The sequence below is a fragment of the Callospermophilus lateralis genome, chromosome 8, assembly GCF_048772815.1.
Source record: "Callospermophilus lateralis isolate mCalLat2 chromosome 8, mCalLat2.hap1, whole genome shotgun sequence".
NCBI classification, from domain to species: Eukaryota; Metazoa; Chordata; class Mammalia; order Rodentia; family Sciuridae; genus Callospermophilus; species Callospermophilus lateralis.
In genome coordinates this window covers 58,036,376-58,062,338 of record NC_135312.1, presented here as the reverse complement: position 1 = coordinate 58,062,338, position 25,963 = coordinate 58,036,376, and the positions used below count along the sequence as shown (strand labels likewise).

The 25,963-nt window shown below is 38.2% G+C and overlaps 2 protein-coding genes and 1 non-coding gene across 5 annotated transcripts in view; 1 reads left to right on the top strand and 2 right to left on the bottom strand.

The window, feature by feature from the left end:
* Positions 1–19,625, top strand: part of Ccdc158 (coiled-coil domain containing 158) — an 80,405-nt gene extending 60,780 nt beyond the window's left edge. For 2 of the 3 annotated variants that reach the window (XM_076864870.2, XM_076864869.2), the window contains exons 17-23: positions 727–875; positions 2,367–2,426; positions 4,073–4,132; positions 7,190–7,257; positions 9,029–9,187; positions 18,493–18,600; positions 19,549–19,625. In XM_076864870.2, coding sequence (XP_076720985.1) covers positions 727–875; positions 2,367–2,426; positions 4,073–4,132; positions 7,190–7,257; positions 9,029–9,187; positions 18,493–18,600; positions 19,549–19,625 — 681 coding nt within the window. Of the gene's footprint in view, positions 1–726; positions 885–2,366; positions 2,427–4,072; positions 4,133–7,189; positions 7,258–9,028; positions 9,188–18,492; positions 18,601–19,548 lie in introns of all 3 variants that reach the window. The other variant, XM_076864868.2, reaches the window with a different exon arrangement.
* LOC143406627 (U6 spliceosomal RNA) lies at positions 14,934–15,040 on the bottom strand. Its single transcript, XR_013092261.1, has one exon. It is a non-coding gene; the product is annotated as a U6 spliceosomal RNA (small nuclear RNA).
* A 1,822-nt stretch (positions 19,626–21,447) lies between the features above and the next one.
* Positions 21,448–25,463, bottom strand: Stbd1 (starch binding domain 1). Its single transcript, XM_076864420.2, has 2 exons — positions 25,111–25,463; positions 21,448–23,292 (listed from the first exon to the last, which is right to left on the bottom strand). The coding sequence occupies exons 1-2, from the start codon at positions 25,322–25,324 to the stop codon at positions 22,460–22,462; spliced, it is 1,047 nt and encodes a 348-aa protein (XP_076720535.2). The 5' UTR covers positions 25,325–25,463; the 3' UTR covers positions 21,448–22,459.
* Between the last annotated feature and the right edge of the window lie 500 nt (positions 25,464–25,963).

The following is a 25,963-nucleotide window of genomic DNA, read 5'->3' as shown; positions in this document are numbered from 1 at the left end:
ACTGTGGCAACTTCTGACTACCATGTGGCTTCCCTTCTTGATGTGCCTATTAGGTACTTCTACACTTATTATTATATTGTAAATATTCATTGGAGAATACTACATCAGTCTTTATCAAATGTCAACTAACAGTTTGAAAATATTGGATGTCTTTTTCTTCATTAGTGAAATGGAAATAGATTAATTCATCTTTTTTTTTTTTACTTCTAAAGTTCTGTAGCTTTATAAAATTAGTTTATCTCTATGGGCTGGGGATATAGCTCATTTGGTAGAGTGTTTGCCTCACATGCACAAGCCCTGTGTTCAATCCCCAGACCATAAAAAAAAAATTAATTTGTCTCTAAACAAAGTAACAAAATTGTTTTGCCCAGATGTAATTGAAAATATTTCATAGCATGTTAAGGATGTTCATACCACATTGTTAAAATTAAAAATTAATGTGTATAATTTGAAACCACATATGTATATATAAATGCACTTGAATATACAAACACACACACATATACATACATATACACACATTAAGTTATAGTACTCTATCAATTATTGATTGATTGTTATTGCTTATTCCAGAGTGGGGTAAGATTTTTATACCTGTGTAGTCAATTTTATTTTCCTCTTCTTGCTCTTCCATAATTTCTATTTAAGAGCTGGTTAATTTTATGACAGAAAATAACATTCACATCTGAAAAAAAAGTCTTTGTTTTGTTCATTGTTTTAATTCAGCACTGCATGAAGGCTAATGTACTGAAAGAAGACCCAACAAGGGACCTGAAACAGCTTCTCCAAGAACTGAGAAGTGTGATTAATGAGGAGCCGTCCTTGCCTCTGACCAAACCTGAGGAGAGTGGGAGAACACCATCTCTCGGAGCCTTGTATGTGCTGCATGGGACCAAGCACACTCGGAGTAGGGAGCTCCTCTCATGAGTGGTTTGCCATTAAGTTGTCCACGTTCCTCTCTGGGAGGCTGAGGTTAAAATAATTTGTAAGAGTGTCTGAAGTTAGCAGGGGGAAGCAACATGAAAGAGGAGGAGTTAGACAAAAATTAACCAAAAGCAAAAAAAAAAAAAAGCTTGACATCAACAAAAAATAATATAGTCATTCATTCAAAAAGTAGCCAGTCCAAGGTGTTACTCAAAGTTATATTTGTATAGGAATTTATAATTCCCAGCATATTTGAGAGCCATAATCTTATTTGACCATCACAACAACCAGCACGTGTTTGCTTACAACACATGCTCCAATGGTGGAGCTAAAACTAGAAACTTGAGAACTACAGAACACTCTCAGTGTAAACTAGGGAAGAACCTTCATTCTCTAGGCATTCATGACAATTACACACACCCAATTAATAAAAGGTCAGAGCCAAAAAGGATTTAGTACCTCACTAGTCTGTACTGTGTAAATCAATGAGATTCTCATATTCTTTTCAAAAATGCTTTTTAACTTTATTGTGCATTGTCATTTACCCTACCTTATCTTAAAGCATTTTTAAATGATGTATATTTTTTATATTTTTTCATTTTTCTAATATTTATTTCTGGTTATTTGGCAAATATCTAAAAATACTACTTTCTGATATAATATCTATATAAACAATATTCATTTCCTTAAGATGTTCAATTAGTATATATTTACTAAAGGTGCCAAAATATTTGCTGGATTTATCTCATTGTTATAAATATTATTAATAATAATAGTAAAACATCAGTAACAGTACAATTGCCTAACATATCATTGCATTGTTTGAATCATGTATTGTCAGAAATGTTCTGTTGGCCACTCCATTAAAGAATACTTTCACTTAAAGAACACTTTCATTTTTGTCATAACTATAATATGCCTTCTAAGATAGAATAGTAATATTTAGTTCATTAGATAGATGAGTGAATTTGGACATAGATTAACTCCCCTCCTTCTATGAAGCTAAGAAACAAACCTAGAAGTAAAAGCTAGAACCCCTGACTCCTAGCACTGATCATCCACAGGATTAACGTGGCTTCCCTGGTCAGGTTTCCATTACTCCTGCCACTAGTGACACACTTGAGCTGTTTGGACTATGTCAAACATGAATGTATTTGATCCCTGCCTTTAGAGAACTTATGTTAATTTTTTGTAATCCTACAAAACGACCTTTGTCATGACAGCCTACATTCTGCCTAACACTTAAGAATCCATAGAAGGAAATTATTTTTGATTTTATGAATTCCAGAGGTAACCCTTTATTAAATTTGTTTGGAGGCCTAAAATCCACATTTTTAGCTCATAAAAAATTGAATTCATGTGAGCAATTGATTTTTAAAAAGACATAGAATCTGGAAATTGACCTATATATAATTAACTGAAAATTATATGTGTCTGCACAGAAATGAAAGAGTAAGAGATTGCATGACTGAATCAAGCATGAGATCAGAGATATGCCATAGGTAAGAAGAATCTGAAAATCTGAATCTAATTAATTGTCCAGGATTTATATGTGGGCTGGTAACTTACAAAGTCTATTTGGACTGTTTTCATGGAACTTCATGGGCATATTGGTTTCAGTGAAGAAAACTCGTTCCATTGTTAAATTGACTCTAAAAGGGATTTCAATGAAATGAACTTAATTTACTTTCTAGAAACCAACTTTATAGGCATTTCTTTTTTGCTTATTTTAGATTTCACTGATTATGTCAGCTTTCTCTCACTATAACAAAATTCCTGGAGATGTCATCTCAGCAACTCAGAAGGATGAGGCAAGAATATCACAAACTCAAGGCCAGCTATAGCACTTAGTGAGATCCTATATTAAAATCAAATATAAAAAAGAACTGGGGATGTAGCTTTGTGGTAAAGTGCCCATGGATTCCATCCCCAGTACAAAACAACAACAACAAAAAAACTGAGATAATTAACTTATAAAGGGTTTATTTAGTTCATAGTTCTAAAAGTTCCCGTCTAAGATCTGGTAGACCCATTGCTTTGGGACTCTGTTGGGCTTCCTGATAACAATGATGGGAAACAAGTGATGGAGCAAACTGCTCACATCATTTACAGGAAGCAAAAGAGAAATAGAAAGAGCTGGTTCCTACAATCTCCTTTGTGCCCATGCCCCAGTGACCTAAGGACCTCCCATAAGGTCCCATCTCCTAAAGGTTCCACACCTTCCAATAGCACATCCTCGGGACCAAGCCTTCCACACATGGGCCTTTGAAGGAACTATGAACATTTAGTCCAAAGCACTGATATTTAGCCATCTGATGCTATTTATTATAAGGCATGCCATACCAAAAAGATTGTTCTATACATGTTTACAATGGCTTATATAAATGTAAAGAGAAGAATGGTCCAGAAGGGAATTATAACAACTTCAACACAGGTTTATAAAAACCTTACTAAAAACAAGTCTACTTTCATCAGTAGTTGAATAGCTGAATTTTAAATGAACTCATTAAATAATAAGAACATAAAAAAATGAAATCCACAACCTTAAAGTAAGATACAAAAAAAAAAAATCAAGACAACTTCTGAGAATACTTTAGCCAAAAAGGAAAAAGAGATTACTATTAATTTATTATTCATTGCTTGATATTTTCAGTAACTCACTGCCTGTTGCAAGAAGTACATTGTCCCTTAGTCTGCACTGAAGAATCTTCTAATTTATCAGCCGTCCGCCTTTACTCCCATTTTATGTTCTAATCAAACCAGATTACTCCCAATTCCCAGAGCTTCATGTCTTTTTGTCTTCAAGCTTTTCTCTATATAATTTTCTCTCTACCTGGAAAAGTCAGAGGCCCAGACTCCTTTGAATCTGCATCTATCTGAGAGTAATATTCAGATGAACTATTTTATTTTATTATATAATTTTGTTATATAATTAATGCTCAGTGATATGTTAACCTGTCTACCATATGGTATCATTTCATCCTGGATGAGACTAAATCAGGCTAGGGTGTAGCATGCACAAGGCTCTTGGTTCAGTCCCCCGTGACAAAACAAAACAAAACAAATTATTTCTCTCACAGACCTTTACTAGACTGATAAGGAAGTAACATTGTGTAGTATTTAATTTTTCTCATTCTTCTACTGACAGAAGCAACAATTCATTAAGGGACTCTACCGAAGGGAGCAAGTCCAGTGAAACACTCAGCAGGTAAGAAATTATCTTACCAGCCTCCAATTTTCAAAATGTACCTTTTACTATTCTTCATTAATTAACTCAAAGATTTTTTACTAGGGGCTGGGACTGGGGCTTAGTGGTGAAGTGCTCCTCTTGCATGTGTGAGGCCCTGGGTTTGATACTCAGCACGACATAAACAAAATAAAAGTATTGTGTCCACCTACAACTAAAAAAATATTTTTTTAAAAAAGATTATTTACTATCCATAATGTGCCATGTGCTGTGCTAAACCCTTAGAAAATTATAGTGAGCAAAATAGACCTATTCTCAAGGTCTACTTATTGACCAGCCACTGGCAAAAACTTATTTTTATTTTTTCTGTTTTTACCACCCATAAAAAATAGAGCTATCAGAGCCCTCTTTTTGTCTTAAGAGTAGGAAAATGGTTTCTACTGTTGTAATTTCAGTTAAACTGAGGCTCATTCATCACCACATCTTCAGCACCAAGCATAATGCCTACCACCAAATAGCCCTTTAGTAAATACTTATTTAGGGAATGATTCAAGACAGCATTAAAAATATTATCTTACAGCCTCTGCTACTTGACCACAAAATTGTAAACTTGAGTCTTTCTAAATATACCTTTCTATTAATATAAAAAGTGAAATTTTGATTTCCTTTTCACTTGAGGATATAACACTACGTAGTACCTATTAATAGTAACTTTACTGTATTTTATTTTTTTTATTTTCTGGTTGTTTTAGACATATTTAATCTACCTCATCTAATCTATGAGGTAGGCATTATTTTCCCATATGTAGGTTAGAAATGAAAACTGAGAGACTTCTTCAACAATTTGATAAGGTTAAGTAAGTAAGTCTGCTAAGTCTGCTAAGTACATGCTAGTGACTCCTACTATGTACTGCCTTTGGGGACCAAAGCTGAACTATGTAGGTAGAGGTGGGTGGAGTAGTTACTCCCTTGAGACAACTAAAGCTCTCCATGACTTAGAAAAAATTGCTTTCTTCAACAATGAAATTACCAGAATACTACATTTTATGAGTGGATAAAAAACCCTATATCCTTCAAAAAAATCATGGAGAGGATATTGTTCCATAGTTTAATGTATGGCTTAATAAAACACAACTGGATATGTTGTGTCATTATTCTCATTTACTGCTAAGTATTTTTATTATTTCACTCTGATTTCTTCTGCTACACATTGATCATTCAATAACATATTGTTTAGTCTCCATGTGTTAGAATAGCTTCTATTTTATTTTATCATTGATTTCTAATTTTATTCTAATATGGTCTGATAGAATGCAACGTATCGTCTCTAGTTTTTGTGTTTGCTAATAGTTGCTTTGTGGCCTAAGATATGGTCTATTTTAGAGAAGGATTCATGTGCTGCTGAGAAGAAAGCATATTCAGTCATTAATGGACAAAATACTATATATATATATATATATATATATATATATATATATATGTCTATTAAGTCTAAATTTTTGATTGTATTATTTAGTTCTATAGCTCTTTGTCCAGAATTGGAATTATCAAGAATACAAATAACAATAAATTTTGGCAAGGATATAGTGAAAAATGTACACTCATACATTGGTGGTGGGACTGCAAATTGGTACAACCAATCTGGAGAGCAGTATGGGGATTCCTCAGAAAACTTGGAATGGAACCACCATTTGACCCGGTTATCCCACTCCTCAGCATATACCCCAAAGACTTAAAATCAGCGTATAATGGTGACATGGCCATATCAATGTTTATAGCAGCTCAATTCACAATAGCTAAACTATGGAACCAGCCTAAATGACCCTCAACAGATGAATGGATAAAGAAAATGGTGTAATATACACAATGGAATATTGTATATACTATATATATACTATATACTATTCAACCAAAAAGAGGAATTAAATTATGGCATTTGCTGGTAAATGGATGGAACTGGAGACTATCATGCTAAGTGAAATAAGCCATCCCAAAAAACCAAAGGCAAATGTTTTCTCTGATATCCAGATGATAACTCACAATAAGGGAGGGAGTAGGGAAGAATAGAAGTACTTTGGATTAGACAAAAGGGAATTAAGGGAAGGGGAATGGGAATAGGAAAGATAGTAGAATGAATCTGACATAACTTTCCTATATTTATATATGAATACATGACCAATGTAATTTCACATCGTGTATAACCAGAAGAATAGAAAGTTGTACTCCACATATGTATAATATGTCAAAATATATTCTATTTTCATTTATAACTAAAAAGAACAACAACAACAACAAAAGACAATTGTAACTACTTGGGAGGCTGAGGCAGGAGGATTATAAATTCAAGGCCAACCTGGGCAATTTAGCAAGACCCTGTCTCAAAAAAAATAAAAAAGGGTGAAGATGTAGCTCAGTGATAGAGCGCTTGCCTAGCAAGTGCAAGCCTCTAGGTTCAATACCCAGTATCACAAAAATAAAAGAAAAATAACAATTGGATCTAACTTGCCATGATATCAGCTATCAGCACAGCACCTGGTGGGGGAACTCCTCTGGTATTTTCTGAGAACATCTTAATGAAAATAGCTTTGATCTCACAAACCACCTTGAGAACTGCTGTGACCTTCTTAGACTACCCAATTCACAAAGAACTGCATAGTTTAACTTTTTTATTTAATTAAGTCTTATACTTTTGTAAACTGATACTACTAATGCTAAGAGATTTTTGTTGTTGCTGCTGTCTTTGGTTTCTTCAATTTTAAATGAGTCATTAAGATGCATTTCTTAAAATTCATGAAAAGATGATTTGGGTTTGTAGGATTATTACTCAAACATGAATTTTCTGACCAAAATTATATGTTACTTCATCCTGAAAAATGTTCATGGGTGCAGAATGCAAAGTGACAACGCAACTTCAAATCTCCATCTTAGGGTATGTTAAGACTCCTACAGTTTAGGATTATGATTGCTACCTTAAGTTTTACTTTAAGCCATCAAATTTGCCTGTGTTGACAGGAGTTCATAAGAATACTTTATAACCAGAATAACCAGAATACTTTCCTTACTGATTTTATGTTTCAGAGAGCCAGTTATGTTGAACGCAGGAGACCTAGAAGATCCATCTAGTTGTTTCGCTTTTCAATGCACAGGTGAGTCTTCAATGAAAGTGCTACCAAAAGCTTGTCCTTGTCCCTGATGGCAATTTAATAAAGACACAGTTTTGAGAAAAAGAAAAAAGGTTTATTGCTTTTCTAGCAAAGGAGAAACACAGGGGACCCCTGTCCCAGAGGCTGTGATTCTGCCCTTCAGGGAGAAGAGGGCTTTTAAAGAAGTTCTTCAAAGGCAAATCCTCAGTGGGGGGAGGTTGTAATTCAGTTGTTAATTTGGGAGATAGCCATTCCTTAGATCTAATGGTGCCAACCTCCAAGTGTGAATTACTTGGTCACTGTGGTGGGTGTGTGCTCAAATACAGATGATGAATGAGGTCTCGGATGGGTAAAGGGTAATCCTGTTCCCTGCCACTGGGTTAGGGAGGGGGAGAGGGGGAAAAGGAAAAGAAAAACATGTCTCTTTTAAAATGAGCTGTGAAGGGTCTATTAAAAAGGTGCAGTGGACCACTGTTACAAAAGCACAAAGACAGGACCTGCTAAAAACCCTGCAACTCCCCATTTTCATGAGCTTGAAAGCCAAAGTCATGACTGTAACCTCTAAGTCCCCATTAACTCTCCTGTTACTTCCTCCATTCATTCTGCTTTATCCACTCTTGAATTGTCCTTGAACATGTCAGGTGCTCCCCATTAGGGCCTTTACACCTACTGTGCCTCCATATTGTTAACCCCCTCACCTTTCTTAAAGTTTTGCCCAGATGTTATGTTCCCAGTGAGACTTAACCCTTACCACCTTTTTTGAAAACCACAACCTTTTCCTAATACTTTCAATCCCCCTTAACCTTTTCCTTTTGAAAGTTACACATCATCTTGTAGCATACTATGCAACTTACTGATTTATGTTAGCTCCATAAATTAAACAAAAGCTACACAGTCTTTAACTATTTAGTTTCCTGATAAATCTCAGGAACCTTGAACCTATCTGATAGAAAACAAGTGCTCAACAAATACTGATTGGGTGAAAGAAAAAGGAGAATTGAGCCAGACAGCACTCTCATTTCTAAGAATTATAAAAAAAAAGTGATCTTTATAACAGCAGGCTTCTGATGGAAAAAGTTAAAATAGTGAAACAGGAGTTTTTGAGATTAGACTAGATTCCCGGTTTTGCCAATTTCCTCTGGGTTCTTGTCTCGCAAATTTTAAAGAATAAAATCCGGGGACAGTCATGAAAGGGAAGAGTAAACAGAGCAGGATTTATTTAAGCAAGAAGGGATAGAACTCCCACCATGCAGGAGGGGGCCTAATAGCAGAAAAAAACCCATTTTGGTGTGCTAGCTTGGGAACTTCTATATAGTTCTGGGTAGAGCATGGAGCAAAATAGGCATTGAAAAACAGCCCCATGGCATCTGGCCTTCGAGTTTTGATTTTTTCATTCAACTTTCATCTGGGTTCAGCCCTACCTCTAGTTTTCCCACCTCTGGAACAAAGGAGTTGGTTGAAGTGTTTCCACAGGTGAGTCCCATGGCCTTTTACCTTTGAAAAAGGCCTTGATGGTGCTCATTAATATTTCTACAGGTTGGCTTCCAGGTGTGATTTCTGCATTTGAACAAGACCTTAACTGGGGGCTATCATTTCTGATTGCTGATCATTCATTATTTTTATTCATTAGGAGAACTGAGATAGACCTTGCTCTCGTTTCTAAGAAATCATAAACAAAATGATCTGTATAAAATCAAGCTCTCGCGATGCAAAAGTTTGATATAGAATGCTATTTTTAATCACTTCTTTTACTTTTATTCTTGCAAAATTTCAGCAAGTCCAACAGTGAAAAATTCAGCTTCCCGTTCATTCAGTTGTTCTCCTAAGAAATCTCCAGTGCATTCACTTCTGACTAGTTCAGCTGAAGAGTCAGTGGGTTCCACATCACAGTATAGATCTACTAAATCTATTCATTCACCTGATTCCGTTAAAGGTAAGAATAATCTGATATAGTTTATGGGATTAATTGATTTTTCCTCTAGTGAATTTCAAGTTCTTTTCCATAGTCAGAATTAACAAAATTTTGCCTGCCGATCTTATATGCAGGCTCTAATTGATGCTATGTAAAATGGTCTTAATTAAAACAGCCACTATGAACACATATGTAAAAGCATATGCTAGTAAAAACATAGATATTATATGTAAGTATTTTCTCTGACATAAATTATGGACATTTTATCCTTTGGGGGGGTCTCCTTTTAAATGCTCTGAGTGACTTTTCTCTTATTTACATCCTTTAAAACATGGCTTTCCACCAGTTCCAGCCTTTGTAAACGAACGTTTCTATTACATAAGCCCGTCAAAATGTTATCATTTTAAAAATTTTAAGTTCATTTGTTATTTGACAAGACAGGTGGAAAAAATTATTTGATGTAGAATAAATGCCTGATAAATATATGGGTGTTGAATATAAGTGTGTTAGATTGAATTTGAAATGTTTCTCATCATGTATGACAGTGACCAAATCACTTCTGTGCTCTATGGCATCATTCCCATCAACAAGGGATAAATCAGACAAGCTGTTGCCTCATTGTCAAGTCAGTTCTTTTGAAATTTGAAATTTCAAGTCTTTTAAAATTCTATGCAATGCACATTTCTAGATCCTAAAAAAATGAAAATCAGAACCTAATCACATCTTAGTACACTTTTTATTCACTTCTTTTTGTATTTGTGTCTTCCTTCATCCCTTATGATTCTTTTTTAAATTAATTAATTTATTTGTTGTAATTTGTTATACATGACAGCAAAATGCATTTCAATTCATAGTATACAAATGGAGCACAATTTTTCATTTCTCTGGTTGTACATAAAGTAGAGTGACACCATTCATTTCTTCATACATGTACCTAGGGTAATGATGTCCATCTCCTTCTACTATCTTTCCTACACCCGGTCGGTCTCTCTCCGTTTCCCCCTCCCTCCCCTTTGCCCTATCCAAAGTTCTTCCATTTCTCCCATGCTCCCTCCCTTCCCCCATTATAGATCAGCATTCACTTATCAGAGAAAACATTCAGTCTTTGGTTTTGGGGGGATTGGCTAGCTAGCATAATATTCTCCAACTCTATCCATTTACCTGCAAATGCCATGATTTTATTCTCTTTTCATGCTGAGTAATATTCCATTATGTGTGTGTGTGTGTGTGTGTGACACACACACATATATCACAGTTTCTGTATCTATTTATCTATTGCAGGGCATTAGGTTGGTTCCACAATTTAGCTATTGTGAATTGTGCTGCTATAAACATTGATGTGGCTGTGTCCCTGTAGTATGCTGTTTTTAAGTCCTTTGTGTATCAACTAAGGAGTGGGATAGCTGGGTCAAATGGTGGTTCCATTCCAAGTTTTCTAAGGAATCTCCATACTGCTTTCCAGATTGGTTGCACCAATTTGCAGTCCCACCAGCAATGTGTGAATGTGCCTTTTGTCCACATCCTTGCCAACAATTATTGTTGCTTGTTTTCTTAATAACTGCCATTCTGACTGAAGTGAGATGAAATCTTAGAATAGTTTTGATTTGCATTTCTCCAATTACTAGAGATGTTGAACATTTTTTCATATATTTGTTGATTGATTGTATATCTTTTTCTGAGAAGTATCTGTTCAATTCCTTAGCCCAATTTTAAAATTATTTTTTTTTAAATATTTTTTGGTTGTAGATGGACACAATACTTTTATTTTATTTCTTTATTTTTAATGTGGTGCCAGGGATCGAAACCAGTGCCTCACACATGCTAGGCAAGTGCTCTACCACTGAGTCACAACCCTGGTCCCCCTTAGCCAATTTATTGATTGTGTTATTTGTTTCTTTGGTGTTAAGTGTTTTGAGTTCTTTATATATTCTAGAGATTAGTGCTCTATTTGATGTGTGTGTGGTAAAAATTTGCTCCCATTCTGTAGGCTCTCTCTTTACCTCACTGATTGATTCTTTTGCTAAGAAGAAGCTTCTCAGTTTGAATCCATTCCATTTATTGACTCTTGATTTTATTTCTTTCACTTTGGGAGTCTTGTTAAGCAAGTCAGGGCCTAATCCAACATGGTGAAGATTTGGGCCTACTTTTTCTCCTATTAGGTGCAGGGTCTCTGGTCTAATTCCTAGGTCTTTGATCCACTTTGAGTTGAGTTTTGTGTGTGGTGAGAGATAGGGGCTTAATTTCATTTTGCTGCATGTGGATTTCCAATTTTCCAAGCACCATTTTTTGAAGAGGCTATCTTTTCTCCAATATATGTTTTGGGCACCTTTGTCTAGTATGAGATAACTGTAATTATGTGTGTTAGTCTTTGTGTCTTCTATTCTTCATAACTCTACCAGTCTATTTTGGTGCCAGTATCATACTGGTTTTGTTACTGTTGCTCTGTAGGATAGTTTAAGGCCTGGTATAACGATGCCACCTGCTTAACTCTTCTTGCTAAAGATTGCCTTTGATATTCTGGGTCTCTTTGCAGATTGGTTGGTTGAATTTCATGACTGCTTTTTCTATTCCTATGAGGAATGTCATTGGGATTTTGATTGGAATTGCATTAAATCTGTATAGTGCTTTTGGTAGTACAGTCATTTTGACAATATTAATTTTGCCTATCCAAGAAGAAAGGAGATCTTTCCATCTTCTAAGGTCTTCTTTAATTTCTTTCTTTAGCGTTCTGTAGTTTTCATTGTAGAGGTCTTTCACCACTTTCATCAAGTTGATTTCCCCAATTTTTTTTTGAGTCTATTGTAAAGGGGGTAGTTTTCCTAATTTGTCTTTCAGAGGATTCATCACTGATGTATAGAAATGCATTTGATTTATGGGTGTTGATTTTATATCCTGCTACTTTGCTGAATTCATTTATTAGTCCTAGACGTTTTCTGGCAGAATTTTTCAGATCCTCGAAGTATAGAATCATGTCTTTGGCAAATAGTGATAGTTTGAGTTCTTCTTTTTCTATTTGTATCTTTTAATTTCTTTCATCTGTCTAATTGCTCTGGCTAGAGTTTCAAGGACTACATTAAATAGAAGTGGTGAAAGAGGGCATCACTGTCTTGTTCCAGTTTTTAGAGGGAATGCTTTCAATTTTTCTCCATTTAGAATGATGTTGGCCTTGGGCTTAGCATAGAAAGCTTTTAAAATGTTGAAATATGTTCCTATTATCCCTAATTTTTCTAATGTTTTGAACATGAAGGGGTGCTGTATTTTGTCTAATGCTTTCTCTGCATTTATTGAGATGATCGTATGATTCTTATCTTTAAGTCTATTGATGTGATGAATTACATTTATTGACTTCCATATACTGAACCAATCTTGCATCCCTGGGATGAACCCCACTTGATCATGGTGCACTATGTTTTTAATATGTTTTTGTATTACATTTGCTGGAATTTTATTGAGAATTTTTCCATCTATGCTCATTAGAGATATTGGTCTGAAGTTTTCTTTCCTTAGTGTGTCTTTATCTGGTTTTGGAATCAGGGTGAAATTGGTCTCATAGAACGAGTTTGGAAGTATTCCCTCTTTTTCTATTTCATGGAATAATTTGAGGAGTACTGGTATTCTTTGGAGGTCTTGTAGAAATCGGCTGTGAATCTATCTGCTTCTGGGCTTTTCTTGGTTGGTAGGCTTTTTTATTTTCTTAAAGACATATATATATATATATATATATATATATATATATAGAGAGAGAGAGAGAGAGAGAGAGAGAATTTTTTAATATTTTAGTTCTCGGCAGACACAACATCTTTGTTTGTATGTGGTGCTGAGGATCAAACGTGGGCCGCACACATGCCAGGTGAGCGCGCTACCGCTTGAGCCACATCCCCAGCCCGGTTGATAGGCTTTTGATGGCATCTTCTGTTTCATTGCTTGAAAGTTATCTGTTCAACTTGTGTATATCGTTCTGATTCAGTTTGGGTAAATCATTTGACTCTAGAAATTTGTCAATGTCTTTGATATTTTCTATTTTATTGGTGTGCAAATTTTCAAAATAGTGTCTAATTATCTTCTGTATTTCTGTAGTGTCCTTTTTCGTCATGGATTTTAGTAATTTTGAGTTTTCTCTCTCCTTCTCTTCGTTAGCATGGCGAAGAATTTATCAATTTTATTTATTCTTTCAAATAACCAACTTCGTTTTGTCAGTTTTTTTCAATTGTTTCTTTTGTTTCAATTATTGATTTCAGCTCTGATTTTAATTATTTCCTGTCTTCTACTACTTTTGGTGTTGATTTGTTCTTCTTTTTCTAGGGCTTTGAGTTATAATGTTAGGTCATTTATTTGTTGACTTTTTCTTCTTTTAAGGAATGAATTCCATGCAGTGACCTTTCCTCTTAGTAGTGCCTTCATAGTGTCCCAGAGATTTTGATATGTTGTATCAGTGTTCTCATTTACCTCTAAGAATTGTTAATCTCTTCTCTTATATCTTCTACATTCCATTATTATTCAATAGCATATTATTTAGTCTCCAGGTGGTAGATTAGCTTCTATTTTTATCATTGATATCTAATTTCATTTCACTGTGATCTGATAGAATGCAGGGTAGTATCTCTACTTTTTTGTATTTGCTAAGAGTTGATTTGTGGCATAATATATGGCCTGTTTTAGAGAAGGATCCATGTGCTGCTGAGAAGAAAATGTATTTACTCGTTGATGAATGAAATATTTTATATGTTTGTTAATTTTATAAATTTTATATGTCTGTTAAGTCTAATTATTGACTATATTATTGAGTTCTGTAGTTTCTTTGTTTAGCTTTTGTTTGGAAGATCTATACAGTGGTGAAAGAGGTGTGTTAAAGTCACCCAGTATTATTGTGTTGTTGTCTATTTGACTCTTGAACTTGAGAAGAGTCTGTATGATGAACATAGATGCTCCATTGTTTGGGACATATATATATTTATAATTGTATATCTTGTTGATGTATGGTTCCCTTAAGCAGTATGAAATGTCTTTCATTATCTCTCTTAAGTAACTTTAGCTTGAAGTCTACTTTATTTGATGTGAGAATATAAAACTCTGCTTGTTTACACAGTCCATGTGAGTGACATGTTTTGTCCCAACCTTTCACCTTCAGTCTGTGAATGTCTTTTCCTATGAGATGAAACCCAAGCATACTGTTGGGTCTTTTTTTTTAAATCTCATTTGCCAGTCCATCTCTTTTGATTGATGAGTTCAGGCCATTAACATTCAGGGTTATTATTGAGACATGGTTTGTATTCCTGGTTATTTTGGTTTATTTTTGGTTTTTAACTTGACTTGGTTTCTCCTTTGATTGGTTTTTCCTTTAGTGTGATACTTCCCTTTGCTGATTTTCATTGTTGTTTTTTATTTCCTCCTAATGGAATATTTTGCTGAGGATGTTCTATAGTGCAGACTTTCTTGCTATAAATTCTTTTAACTTTGGTTTATCATGGAAGGTTTTTGTCATCAAATCTGAAGCTTAATTTTGCTGGAGATGAGATTCTTGGTTGGCATCCACTTTCTTTCAGAACGTGGTATATGTTATTCCAGGATCTTCTAGATTTGAGGGTCTGGGTTGAGAAATCTGAAGAGATCCTAATTGGGTTCCCCCTATATGTAATCTGATTCCTTTCACTTGTTGGTTTTAAAATTCTCTCTTTATTCTGTATGCTAGGCATTTTCATTATAATGTGCCTTGGTGTAGATCTGTTGTGATTTTGTACTTTTGATATCCTGTAAGCCTCTCATATTTAAAAATACAGATCGCTCCACGAATTTGCATGCCATCCTTGTGCAGAGGCCATGCTAACCTTCTCTGTATTGTTCCAATTTTAGTATATGTGCTGCTGAAGAGAGCACTTCAATGTGCTTTCTGAAAAAAAAAAAAAAAAACAGTCCTGGGGTACTCTGAGTCTTTTCCATCTTTGGGTTTCACTCTGCATCCCCATCAGGATCAGACTTTCCAATCTGTCCAACAACATAGCTTCCAGGGTACTTTTGAAGTCCCCAGCTAGGATCAGACCTGTAAGTCTGTTCCAAATTGTCTGCAAATTGTCAATCATATGAGCGTTTCCGGCCCCATTATGCAGTTTTCAGGGTGTTTGATAGCTCCTACCTAGGTTTCAAGAAAAGAAATAAGAAAAAACCCTAAAAATAACATTCCTAAGATCTCAAGTAATCTAGGTACATTAAATAATTTGCAATTTCTTGTTATTTAAAATAATAGAGAGGACACAAAACCCTGTAAGGAGCTTAGAGGCACTTTGGGATAGGATAAAGTCAGATAAGTTTTAATTAGAAATCTGTTCATATAATAGGGGTCCACTTTGTTTTGAACATAATGCTCACTGTTCTGACAACTGTTACTTATTTAAAAGCTGACTCCCCCTATTCCTAAGTAAGGGGGAAGTGACATTAGCTATTTCCCATTTTCCACCTTCGGATGAGGTATCTGTCCTTTGGCTCACTGACCATAGGAATGGGATCATGCCTGCACACCTAAGAAACTGTTCTCTCTCAAGGCCACACATAAATCATGACCAGGGCACAGCTTTGCACCACCTTTTTAGTCCCCTGTCTCCCCAACAGTGAGAATGATACTCCCTAGTATTGAATAACTTAGCTGGGGAACTTAAAGTGAGACTGCAAAGAAAGTTGAGAAAAGGGAGTGAGGAAAGACAGGCCAACAACAAGATATTCCTTCAGTTTTAGCTGAAACTTGGGGTCAAGAGATTTATGGCACAAGCATAGAGTTGGATTTGCCACTAAGTGTATTGGGTCTAAATGTGGTGTTTAGTGGGGAGTAGTTTCCTTGATTGTTACATCAAGGCCTTTAACAATGTGTTTTGGGTGAACACCACGTTAGGCAAAACAAAGGGATGCTCAAGCTGGGAGACAATCTCTCATATTCGTTTTAGGAAGCAATTCAAGTTCCCTTTGACTCAGGAAAGGGATACATTGGCCTAAGGGACTCTCCTATCTTCAGTATTTTTATAAACAAGTACTCATCTTCTTAAGGGACAAACAGACTTTTGACCAAGGAAAGGAAGAAGAGAAAGAATAAGAACATCACCTGTTTAAGTCCCACAGAAGCTAAGAAACCTATATGATGCCCACTGTGCAGCATAAGAGCAAGAAAGGGCTTTAAGAGGATCACTAAGCTCCTTTGCAGTTTTAAAGTTCAAAGATTTACTAGATCCCTAGGACCACATCAGCCGCCACCTTATTGACATTTGAATCTACTGGGCATGGAGCTTTCCCAGCCATCTAAGAAGTGGGGGAGCCCAGGACAAATGAGGCATATGGAGATTGTGCTCTCTGGTCTTTGAAAGTAGAAACAGAGGGAGGGGGAGAGAGAGAGAGAGGGAGGAAGGGAGGAAGGGAGGAAGGGAAGGAGGGAGAGGCAGATAGAAATAGGTTACAGGTACAGGAACTAAGCGAATAAGTCATAGTCAAGACACTTACCAAAGTTGATGCCTCTGAAGCCCCATCCTCAGGGGCCAAGAGATGTCACAGAAGAGATGTCTCTGAAGAAGGGTAGGAGGAGTTTCTAGAGAGGGGGAACTCAACTCAAGACCAATGGGGTACTTGGCATACATGATAGAAAAGATTCTCAGCACAAGCCAGACAAAGGCATAGACAGAAGTTTTTTTAGGAAGGTAGTACTCATTCAAAGGACAATGTGGCTGTCTCAAGAGTGAGAAGCAGCCCAAACTCAGACAAGGGGCCCAATATTTATAGAAGAGCTATATCAGGTGCCAAACTGGAGGTGGATGTAGGATGGAACCACACAATTTCAGTTTTCCTGTGCTTGTGTATTTCCCTCATTTTATAAGGGTGTGGGCCAAGGTTTACAACTGTGTTTTCTGCAGCTCAGTGGCTTGACTCTGCATTTCAATGGCTTGAGGGTATTTCCCTTAAAATTCCATATTTCTCTATATATATCCTAAATCCCTATCTTAAGGAGGTAAGGCAGGAAGATCACAAGTTCAAAACCAGTCTCAGCAAATTAAGTGAGACTCTAAGCAACTTAGTGATTCCCTGCCAAAAAAAATAAAACAGAGCTGGGCTCAGTGGTACACTCCTATAATCCCAGTGACTGGGGCTTGGGAAGCTGGGGCTCCAGAGGCTGAGACAGGAGGATCTCAAGTTCAAAGCCAGTTTCAGCAAAAGCAAGGCACTAAGCAACTTAGTGAGACCCTGTCTCTAAATAAAACACAAAATAGGGCTGGGGATATAGCTCAGTGGCTGAGTGCTCCTGAGTTCAATCCTTGGTACCCAAAAAATAAATAAATATAAAACTATCTGGGGATGTGGTTCAGTGCTTAAGCACCCTGGGTTCAATTCTTGGTACTCCTCCTCCCCCCAAATTTAAAGTATCAAATTATTTATCTGTTAGAGCAGTGATTATTGTAGGAAAGTTATCACTTTATTAATTTATGTTACATGATAACTTGGCATTTTTCCCCTGTTGTTAGATAATCAGAAAACATCATGTTTCATAGCATTAATGTCAGAAACCTCTCAAGAAATTGTTTCTCATCCTCTTGAATTAAAATAATAACTAGATGATTGTCTTTAATTCTAATATCTGTAATGAAAAAAGGTGCTTTTTAATTTTATGAAGATTATACAGCTAGTTAGGGGCTAAGATCAAAGTAGAATCTTTAGGGATGGGGGATATAGCTTAGTGGTAGAGCACTTGTGTAGCATGTGTAAGGTCCTAAGTTCAATCCCAAGCACTACAAAAATAAAAATAAAAAAGGATTAAATTACTCAGCTTGCTAATTAGGTATCTTTAGAGATAGACAGGACTTAGCATATTTATTGGAGAATAGCTTTCATGCCTCAGGGTGCTTTTCAGTTGCTATTGCCACTTTTATTGTAGGTCACTGAAGACATGGAAGCACCCACCTGACCCCCTCCCATGATGTCAATACTATTCTCATTCAGGTGACAACTAATGGATGGGCAGTGGCCTCACATATATTTGAAAGCAGCACCAATGTCTGAATTAGATCTTCCTCCCCCAAGCCCTAAGTTAATGGAACTAGTCAGGTTTGGCATGAAAAGCTGTCATTTACAATGCAGAGTATGTCATTAATTAAACTTGAAGTATTCTCACCCATCCCATTTAATACTATGTAGTTAAATAATAGTGAAGATTGGAAACAAAATCAAACTAGCATTGTGATATTTATATAGGAGACAATTTCCTTATCTTAAAAGTTTTCTTTATTTTTAAGGAGAAGTCATTTAACCTGAAATTGTAAATATACTTTAGTTATCACATTTAAGCAATTTTCTAATAGATTCACAGTCTCCCCCACTAGAAACAACAGGAAAAACATGCAGAAAACTTCAGAACAGATTGGAAAGCTTGCAAACCCTGGTAGAAGATTTGCAGCTGAAGAACCAAGGTATATTGCTTATTTTGGGAGAGTTCTTGTTCCTAAGAGTACTTACCTTCACTAGGTATGGTGACACACACCTGTAATCCCAGCAGCTCATGAGGCTAAGACAGGAGGATCACAAGTTTGAAGCCAGACTCAGCAATTTAATGAGACCCTAAGCATCTTAGTAAAACCCTGTCTCAAAATAAAAAATAAATAAAGGACCAAGGATGTAACTCATTGGTTAAGCACCCCTGGGTATAAATCTCTGGTTTAAAAAAAAAAAAAAAAAAGAATCTTTGCCTTCCCTTCAGATTAATTCTCCTAGCTATAGAGCCATTAAAAGGTATTGAATTAGCAATTTAGAAACTTTATTCAACATTTGAGCATCTCAGCCATGACCAACCCCTACATTAATTGTCTGATCTTGGTCCTGCTCCACCCTACTGTTATCTGATAGGGATGACAATTCTGCTGACCAACCCTCAATAGGGTTGAGAGGTTTTTCATGTGAACTTTCCCATACACTGTCCTTCTTGTCTATTTTTTCTATAAACAGACACTTGTATAATGGTAGCCAAAACAGAATTAGAGTTCATAGCCAGAAAACAAAATAATGTTATTTAGCCAACACATAATTTAAATTAGTTTAGAGCTATAAGAGACTATGTCACCCAATGAATGAATCACAAAATAAAAAGTTAATCCACTTGTAAAAATCTAAAGCCATTTGAATGAGAAACTACTACAATCTGCAGATGATGGGCAGCTCTTGCTAAATACCATGGATATGGGAGAACTATCATGTTTCATGCTTTTCTGTTTCATAACTCTACCTTTCAAAAAATATGCTCCATTGCAAATTTTCACAATTTCTTAATTCTATACTGTTAAAAAGTGAGTCTTTATAGAAGCACATAATTTAAAACCTAAGTAGATTTTCTTATTCTAACTTTGTTTTATCAACATTTTCAGCAATGTCTTCAATGATCAGAAATCAAGAAAAGAGGATACAGAAAGTGAAAGACCAGGAAAAAATGTTACTGAAATGACACATTGCTTGCCTATTCTTTACAGAGGGATGATGCCCAATTAATTGTGCTGTTACTTTAATTAGTGCCCTGTGTGCTTTTTTTCTTTTTATGTGAAAATTTAATAAAAGATACCTGTCCTGTAAAAATCTACTTTGAATCAAACTATTTTTGAGTGCTCTCACAGGAAAACTTCAGACAATACTAGCTATATTTGAAAGTATTCATATATTATGACGTGTTCATTTGTGCTAGTTCCAGTGTACTGGAATAACTGTGTGTTTTGTTATCTTTACTGGCTCTAAGACATTAGGTTTTTTTTTTTTTTTTTTTTCAGCTTAAAAAATGCCTGGGGTAAAATGTGATTTCATGTGGAAATGAAGTGGCATAATGCCAAGGACAGGACAAACTCCAGCAGGGCCTTCTTTTGTGACTCTGAACTCACTGTTTGTCCTGTCAATATAAGTGAAGGTAATCAGATAGCAAAACTTTGGGGCCCTTAGTCAAAACTTTCAGAAGTCTTTATTAATTACCAAAGAAAGAAAATATTTTTGTTACTCTTCATCAAGTGAGTAGAAACTTCTAGGTTGAAATAATTCAGTCTTGCTTTAATTAGAATTGAATAAATTAGGAGGGTTTGCTTGTGTACCAAATACAATAAGACAAGAAGAACAGAAATAAACATGTTTCATTTGTGCCAAAACATCAGGGACAACTTGGCAGAAGGCTAACTGTTCAAAAAGCTGTGCTCCTGTTTCCCCATAGAGAACAGTTATCTAGCAGACAGTCTATTTTCCAGTATTTACCTCCTTCACATCTAGTTGTGGTCACCTGACCAGCTCTCACTAATAGAATGGAAAGTGGGAAGAATACTATGTGGCACTTTCAAGCAAAAAGTGTTAATATGCATTTTCTTCCCACAGCTGGATGCAGAGGACGGGAAGAGTCCTCATGGATATTAGCACCATAGGGCAAAAGGGAGCCTGGGTGATTTACTCTGCAAGGAGGAGAGCAGCCGTGCTGCTGAGACCCATTAACTGGTACAGGGACAAGAACTGGGCATCTGGTGTTGCTGCCTTCCATGATAGCCTGGGAACACAGCTTGCTGGGTCCAACAAATGGGCTAAGGACGCGCATGCTCTCAAAACCCTATTGCCACTCTCAATGCAAATAGGCTGAGGAGGACGCACATGCTCTCAAAACCCTATTGCCACATCCCATTTTAAATGATTTTTTAAAACAAAGTTTAATAGTCTATGTTAATCTCTTAAGTCTGTTGGCTTTAGTGAAAGATTTTTATTTCATCAGATAATAAAATGGCTGACAGAATTCTAAAAATATTTTTATTTAAAGTGTTTTACCTTTAATTTTACCTTATAGGAATGCTTGATTATGTGCAATAATGATAAATGCCTTCTGCAGACCTCACTGGTATTATACAAAATTTGTTATCAAGTATGTAAGCAGTATATATGAATTTAACATACAGTACTGTGAGCCCCAAACTGTCAAACAGCTCTGTTTAGCACTTTCTAATGCTACTTTCTGTTGGGTTTATGTTTTTTTCAGCAAAGAGTTTTACTAGGATTATTGTTTAACCAATAGATGTTACACTTACTAGAAGTCATTTTAACATATAAGAATTCATTTTCAAGTACAGGCATGCTGAATTTCCCTCCAAGCAAAAGTTTTAAAAGAAATATTTTAAACTTTTTCTCCAAAGAGAGGAGAAAAACAGACTCTTCATACTTAATTTGATTTTTTTAAATGTGTCTCTTATTAGTTGAAGAAAATATTAGTATTTTATTTTACATGTATGCTATTATGGTACTAAGAATTAGACAAGTAATTCAGACATTTAATAAGGATATTAAAACTCAAATTTTATTCTTTATTCAGATACAATAACTTAAAGCTTAAATGTTTCCTTTCAGAGCAAAGATGTACTTTTGTCTCACTGACCTGGGTAAAATTTGTCACCTGAGATACTACTGGGATGAAAGGAGTGGGAAGGGGGTGAGGGATGGAAACAGTTGCAATGGGAAAGTCCATCTGTTGAGACCTGGTGAGAGAGGGCAGCACTGAGCAGGGAGATGGTCCTAAGGGGCTGCCAGGGTAAGTGATGGGTCAGCCAGGCTGAACCTGGACCTCCTGGTCCTCTAGGAGGTATCCCTCACCTAAGGCCCCCTCACTCATCCAGCATCTGAACTTCATTTATATTCCCTTTCTCACGGGGATGTTCCCATGCCTGACTTCCTTGAGGGTAGACTCTGATCATTAAGACAAAGAACTCAAATCCACACCTGGCAGGCAAAAATCAGACAAAAACCCTGGGGAGTCTCAGAACTTTACCTCAGATCTTTACTAATTACACATAGTGACCAGACATTTTTCTGGTCACAATTCCATATGGAGTTAACTATTTTAAATGTAAAATGTGTGAAGAGAGTTTCTTCAGCTGTTTCCAAAGAGACTCGTTTATTGCCTTGGTCTCCAGAGCGCCTGTAAAAGCTCAAGCTTGAATCAGTGGAGCTGGTTAGTGTCTGTGCTTCCTGACCACAGTCCACACCTGAAGTTTAGCTAAGTCAACCCCCACCCCAAGGCCAAGCCCCAAGGTAATGATTTATCAGCACAGGTCAGTCAACCCAAGCCACAGGAGAAAAAAAATCCATGCTCACTGGAAACATTATCTGCATATATATATTTCTGACATCAGACAAAAGCCACTAGCGAATTCAAAACAGCTCTGATGGCTAAATTTGGAGTCACGCTGCCTTTAATTTAAATTATTCAGAGTGCTCCATAGCCTCAGCCTTTTCTACATTCTGCTACAGCCTGTTATTTGGCAGGCAGAATCAGTGAATCCCCCACAAGCCCTGAACCACTTTATCCTCATGACCAGTCTCTAAGAGTCTATTGCTGCATTCTTCCCAGCGAGTAACTCCCCCGTTCTCTACCAACACAAACTTCCACTCCACCACTGTATCTGCTGGCAGGAAGACAGAATGAGACCAAAACCCATCCTGGTGATAGTGGAGAGGGATGTAAGTATTCCATCTCCCAAGATTCTCGTGGTCTCCAGTTATTGCGATGAATTGACTATCAGTGCCCGTGATGTAATGCACCTGAAACCTGATGTTAACTTGCCGAGACTCTGAAGCCATTGTTGCGACCTTTTTTGTTTTCCCATTCACTTCCCAACCTCTTGCCTCCACACGAGTGCTTCTGCCACTGTCCATTGAGGCCTCAAGACTGCCACCCAAACCCACATCTCCCCAAGATGAGTGCCTAGACACCATTTCCCAGTCCTCATGGTCAGTGAGGTCCTGACTGTTCAACTGTGCAAGACTCACTTCTGTAGCTCTGTCCATGAGCAGGTTGCTAGAAGGCAACTTCTCTGCAGATGATGTAGCTGCTTTAGTGGGTGTGTCATGTTCTTTTTGGAATTTCTGTTCTCCTCTGTGAGATTCAAGGCTTTTATTTCTTGAAACTTGAGAGTAACCCCTGGAGTTAGCAATCTCAGAGGTAGCTAGAGACTGTGTGTCTGGGATCTGTCTAGCAGGAACATGCTGTCTTGCACTGTCCCAGCATTCTCCAGAAGGATTCTGTGGTCTCTGTAATACTTCCTGTAGGTTACCAAGACCTTTGGTCTCAGAAATCAAATGTCCATTGCTTTCTTGAAGATGCTCTAAGGAACAAAAGGAAAAATGTACCGTGTTAGGCAGTTCACAAAAGAAAGACTGAGAATAGAGACTGTTATTGAAGGCTTTACTATAACTCTGCAGTTCACCAAGTCTCTTAAAATCTAGTACGTATTTATCTGTTGTGTTCCCAGCATTGTGTTCTATGAATATACATGTCTATCTCACAATAAAAGGCACATCCAGGAGCATCAGTGAGAGAGCAGAAGACTCTAAATGAGGTGGCAAGTTGTAAAGGCAGAAGTGTAAACCTGTCCTCAGCCTGGCACAGTCCTGTCAGAGCTGGCATGCAACCAAGTCAAGTTGTTTGGCTCCTATCATCAAAAATGCTGTCCAAGGGCTGAGCTATAGCTCAGTGGTAGAGTATATGCTTCATACGTGCAAGGGCGGGCACACGGACACACACACACACACACACACACACTGCCCTCATATGGTGGGCAGATCAGGAGTCATTACTAAGGGAACAGCAAGGGCAGTGCATGATTGGTCAAGGTAAGAGATGAGGTGAACTGTCAGTTGGGGTGAGCTAGTTTCTCCTTGCCAGTGCCAAAAGTACTTCTTTAGTGGAAAAAAAAAAATCTTTTTGCAGCCCCTTCCACTGTACATACTTAAAAAAAAAGTTCTTAAAACTACACAAATCAAATCTCCTAAAGAATTTCCATCTTGGCCATCTTGTTGGTAATCCAAATAGTTCCTTACAAGACCAAAATCTTCAAAATCACACAATCAGCCCAAGTGGTGTATTTCAGGGGAAAGGGAAGGGCAATCTGGTTTCATTTTACCTCTTTTTTTCCCCCCAGTGGTGGGGTTGGAAATGAGATGTCAACAAATATTACTCTGAATTTGCAATTTTTCTACCTAAAACATGAGGCTGACCTTTAGGGGAAAAAAGGTAATCCCAAACTGATGGCAGGAAAGGCACAGCAGAATTTTTTGTAGTTACAAATGAACACGCCACTAAAAATAAAGTTCGCAGATGTCATTTTCACCATCAGGCTGCTGTCCAGGACAGGCTGTTTGCCAGGGGAGGGCACTGGAAGGTGGGTTTTGTGCCAGTGCTCGCTCTTTGACTATCTTCTCTAAAACACATAGGTTTGAACCTAGATGTCGATTCTACTCATCAGAGTTGGGTCCCCTGTTAAGAGTGCCTTCCGAGGAGGATTATTAGATCACCCTCCGCTGTTCTAGAGGGCCGCGTGTGAGGGTTGGTAATTCTGAAATGGGCTCAGGGCTTCAGCTGCAGCGTTCCTGGCTGGAATCCAAGCTGAACTTTGCCTCCCTGTAGAAGCGTCCAGATAGCAGGAGGGGCTCACGGCGCATCTCTAGTGTGGGGTGAGAGGGCGTGGGGCTACGGGACTGGGCTCAGAAAAAGTCCCTGCTCAGCCAGAAATTTAATAGGGTTGTGGGATGCCCCCCAAACCTAAGACTGCCTTTCCGAAAAGCCGGGAAACGGCAACGCAACAGCAGCCACCCACACTGCACCAAGCGCGGTCAAGCTAAGGGGCCAGTCCCCGCTGGAGCGGCCAGGACCGGGCTCTTGGGCGGGCGCCGAGGGCAGAGACTCTGCGGGGCGCGGCCCTGGGAGGATAGGGTAGGGTATCTCCAAGACTTCCTTGGAGGGTGAGGAACGTGTTTGGGCCTTGGAGAAAGGCGACGTGGGAAGGGTCCAGGCCCTTGCAGGGAAAGCTCCTCCGCCCAGATCGGCCGCTAGTAAAGCTTCAGGTGGGTTTCTTCCCTCCCTTGATGAACTTCACAACACCTGGTAGACACGCCCTGGAGACGCGCGGAGAAAAAAACAATACCTGGTTTGATGACCACCTCCTGCTTGTAAGGTCCGGGGCTCAATCCACCGGGGCCAGCACCCTGGTCGCTTCCAGGAGCCGCAATATCGGCGTCCTTATGCTGCTCGGTGCCCCGGTCCTTCCCGTTGTCCCCGGGGTCGCCCCGCAGCAGCCAAACGAAAAGCGCTCCTGCCAGACCCCCTCCGACCAGCAGGGCTGACCAGACGGAGCCCATGACTGAGAGGCTGCGGCCGCGGGAGACGACGAGAACCTGGACTAAGGCTCAGATCTCGCAGGCAGAGCCACACCCACTCCGCCCGCTCCAGCCTTTTACGGTTTCTGCGGCGGGCGCTCCCGAGCCGAGCCCAGCCCTCCGCGACTGAGACTCAACTTTCCCTGCCCCGCCCACTTCCCGCCCCCGAGCCGCGGCCCCCGGCTGCAGCGGGGCTGGGACTCGAGCGCAAGCCGCACTCAACACTTTTTTCTTGGTTCTTCCAGTCACCCGCTGCAAAGAGCGCGTGGTGCAGCATTCCGCTTATGTCCCGCGCGCGTAAAGAGCTCAAAAGCGCACAATATTGCGCGCGCTCCTGGGTCCTGCCCCACACCCTTCTTTCTCTCGAGGCCGTCGGCGAGGTCCTGTCCAGCCTCGCGCTCCGACGGGAATCTCGTTTCCCCTCCCCTTGACAAACAGCGCAGCCAGCCCGAGGCCAACAGCTTCCAGGAACTTGAGGCTCAAGAGGCCGCTAGGCGTCGGTGACGCGCGGTCCAGGGCCAGCTCCGGAGAGGACGTGCGTTCGAACGAGGGGCGGGGCGGTGAGTAGGCAGATGCAGTGCCCAAAACCTGCGAAACCCTATGGAAGCTCCATTGGGTAAC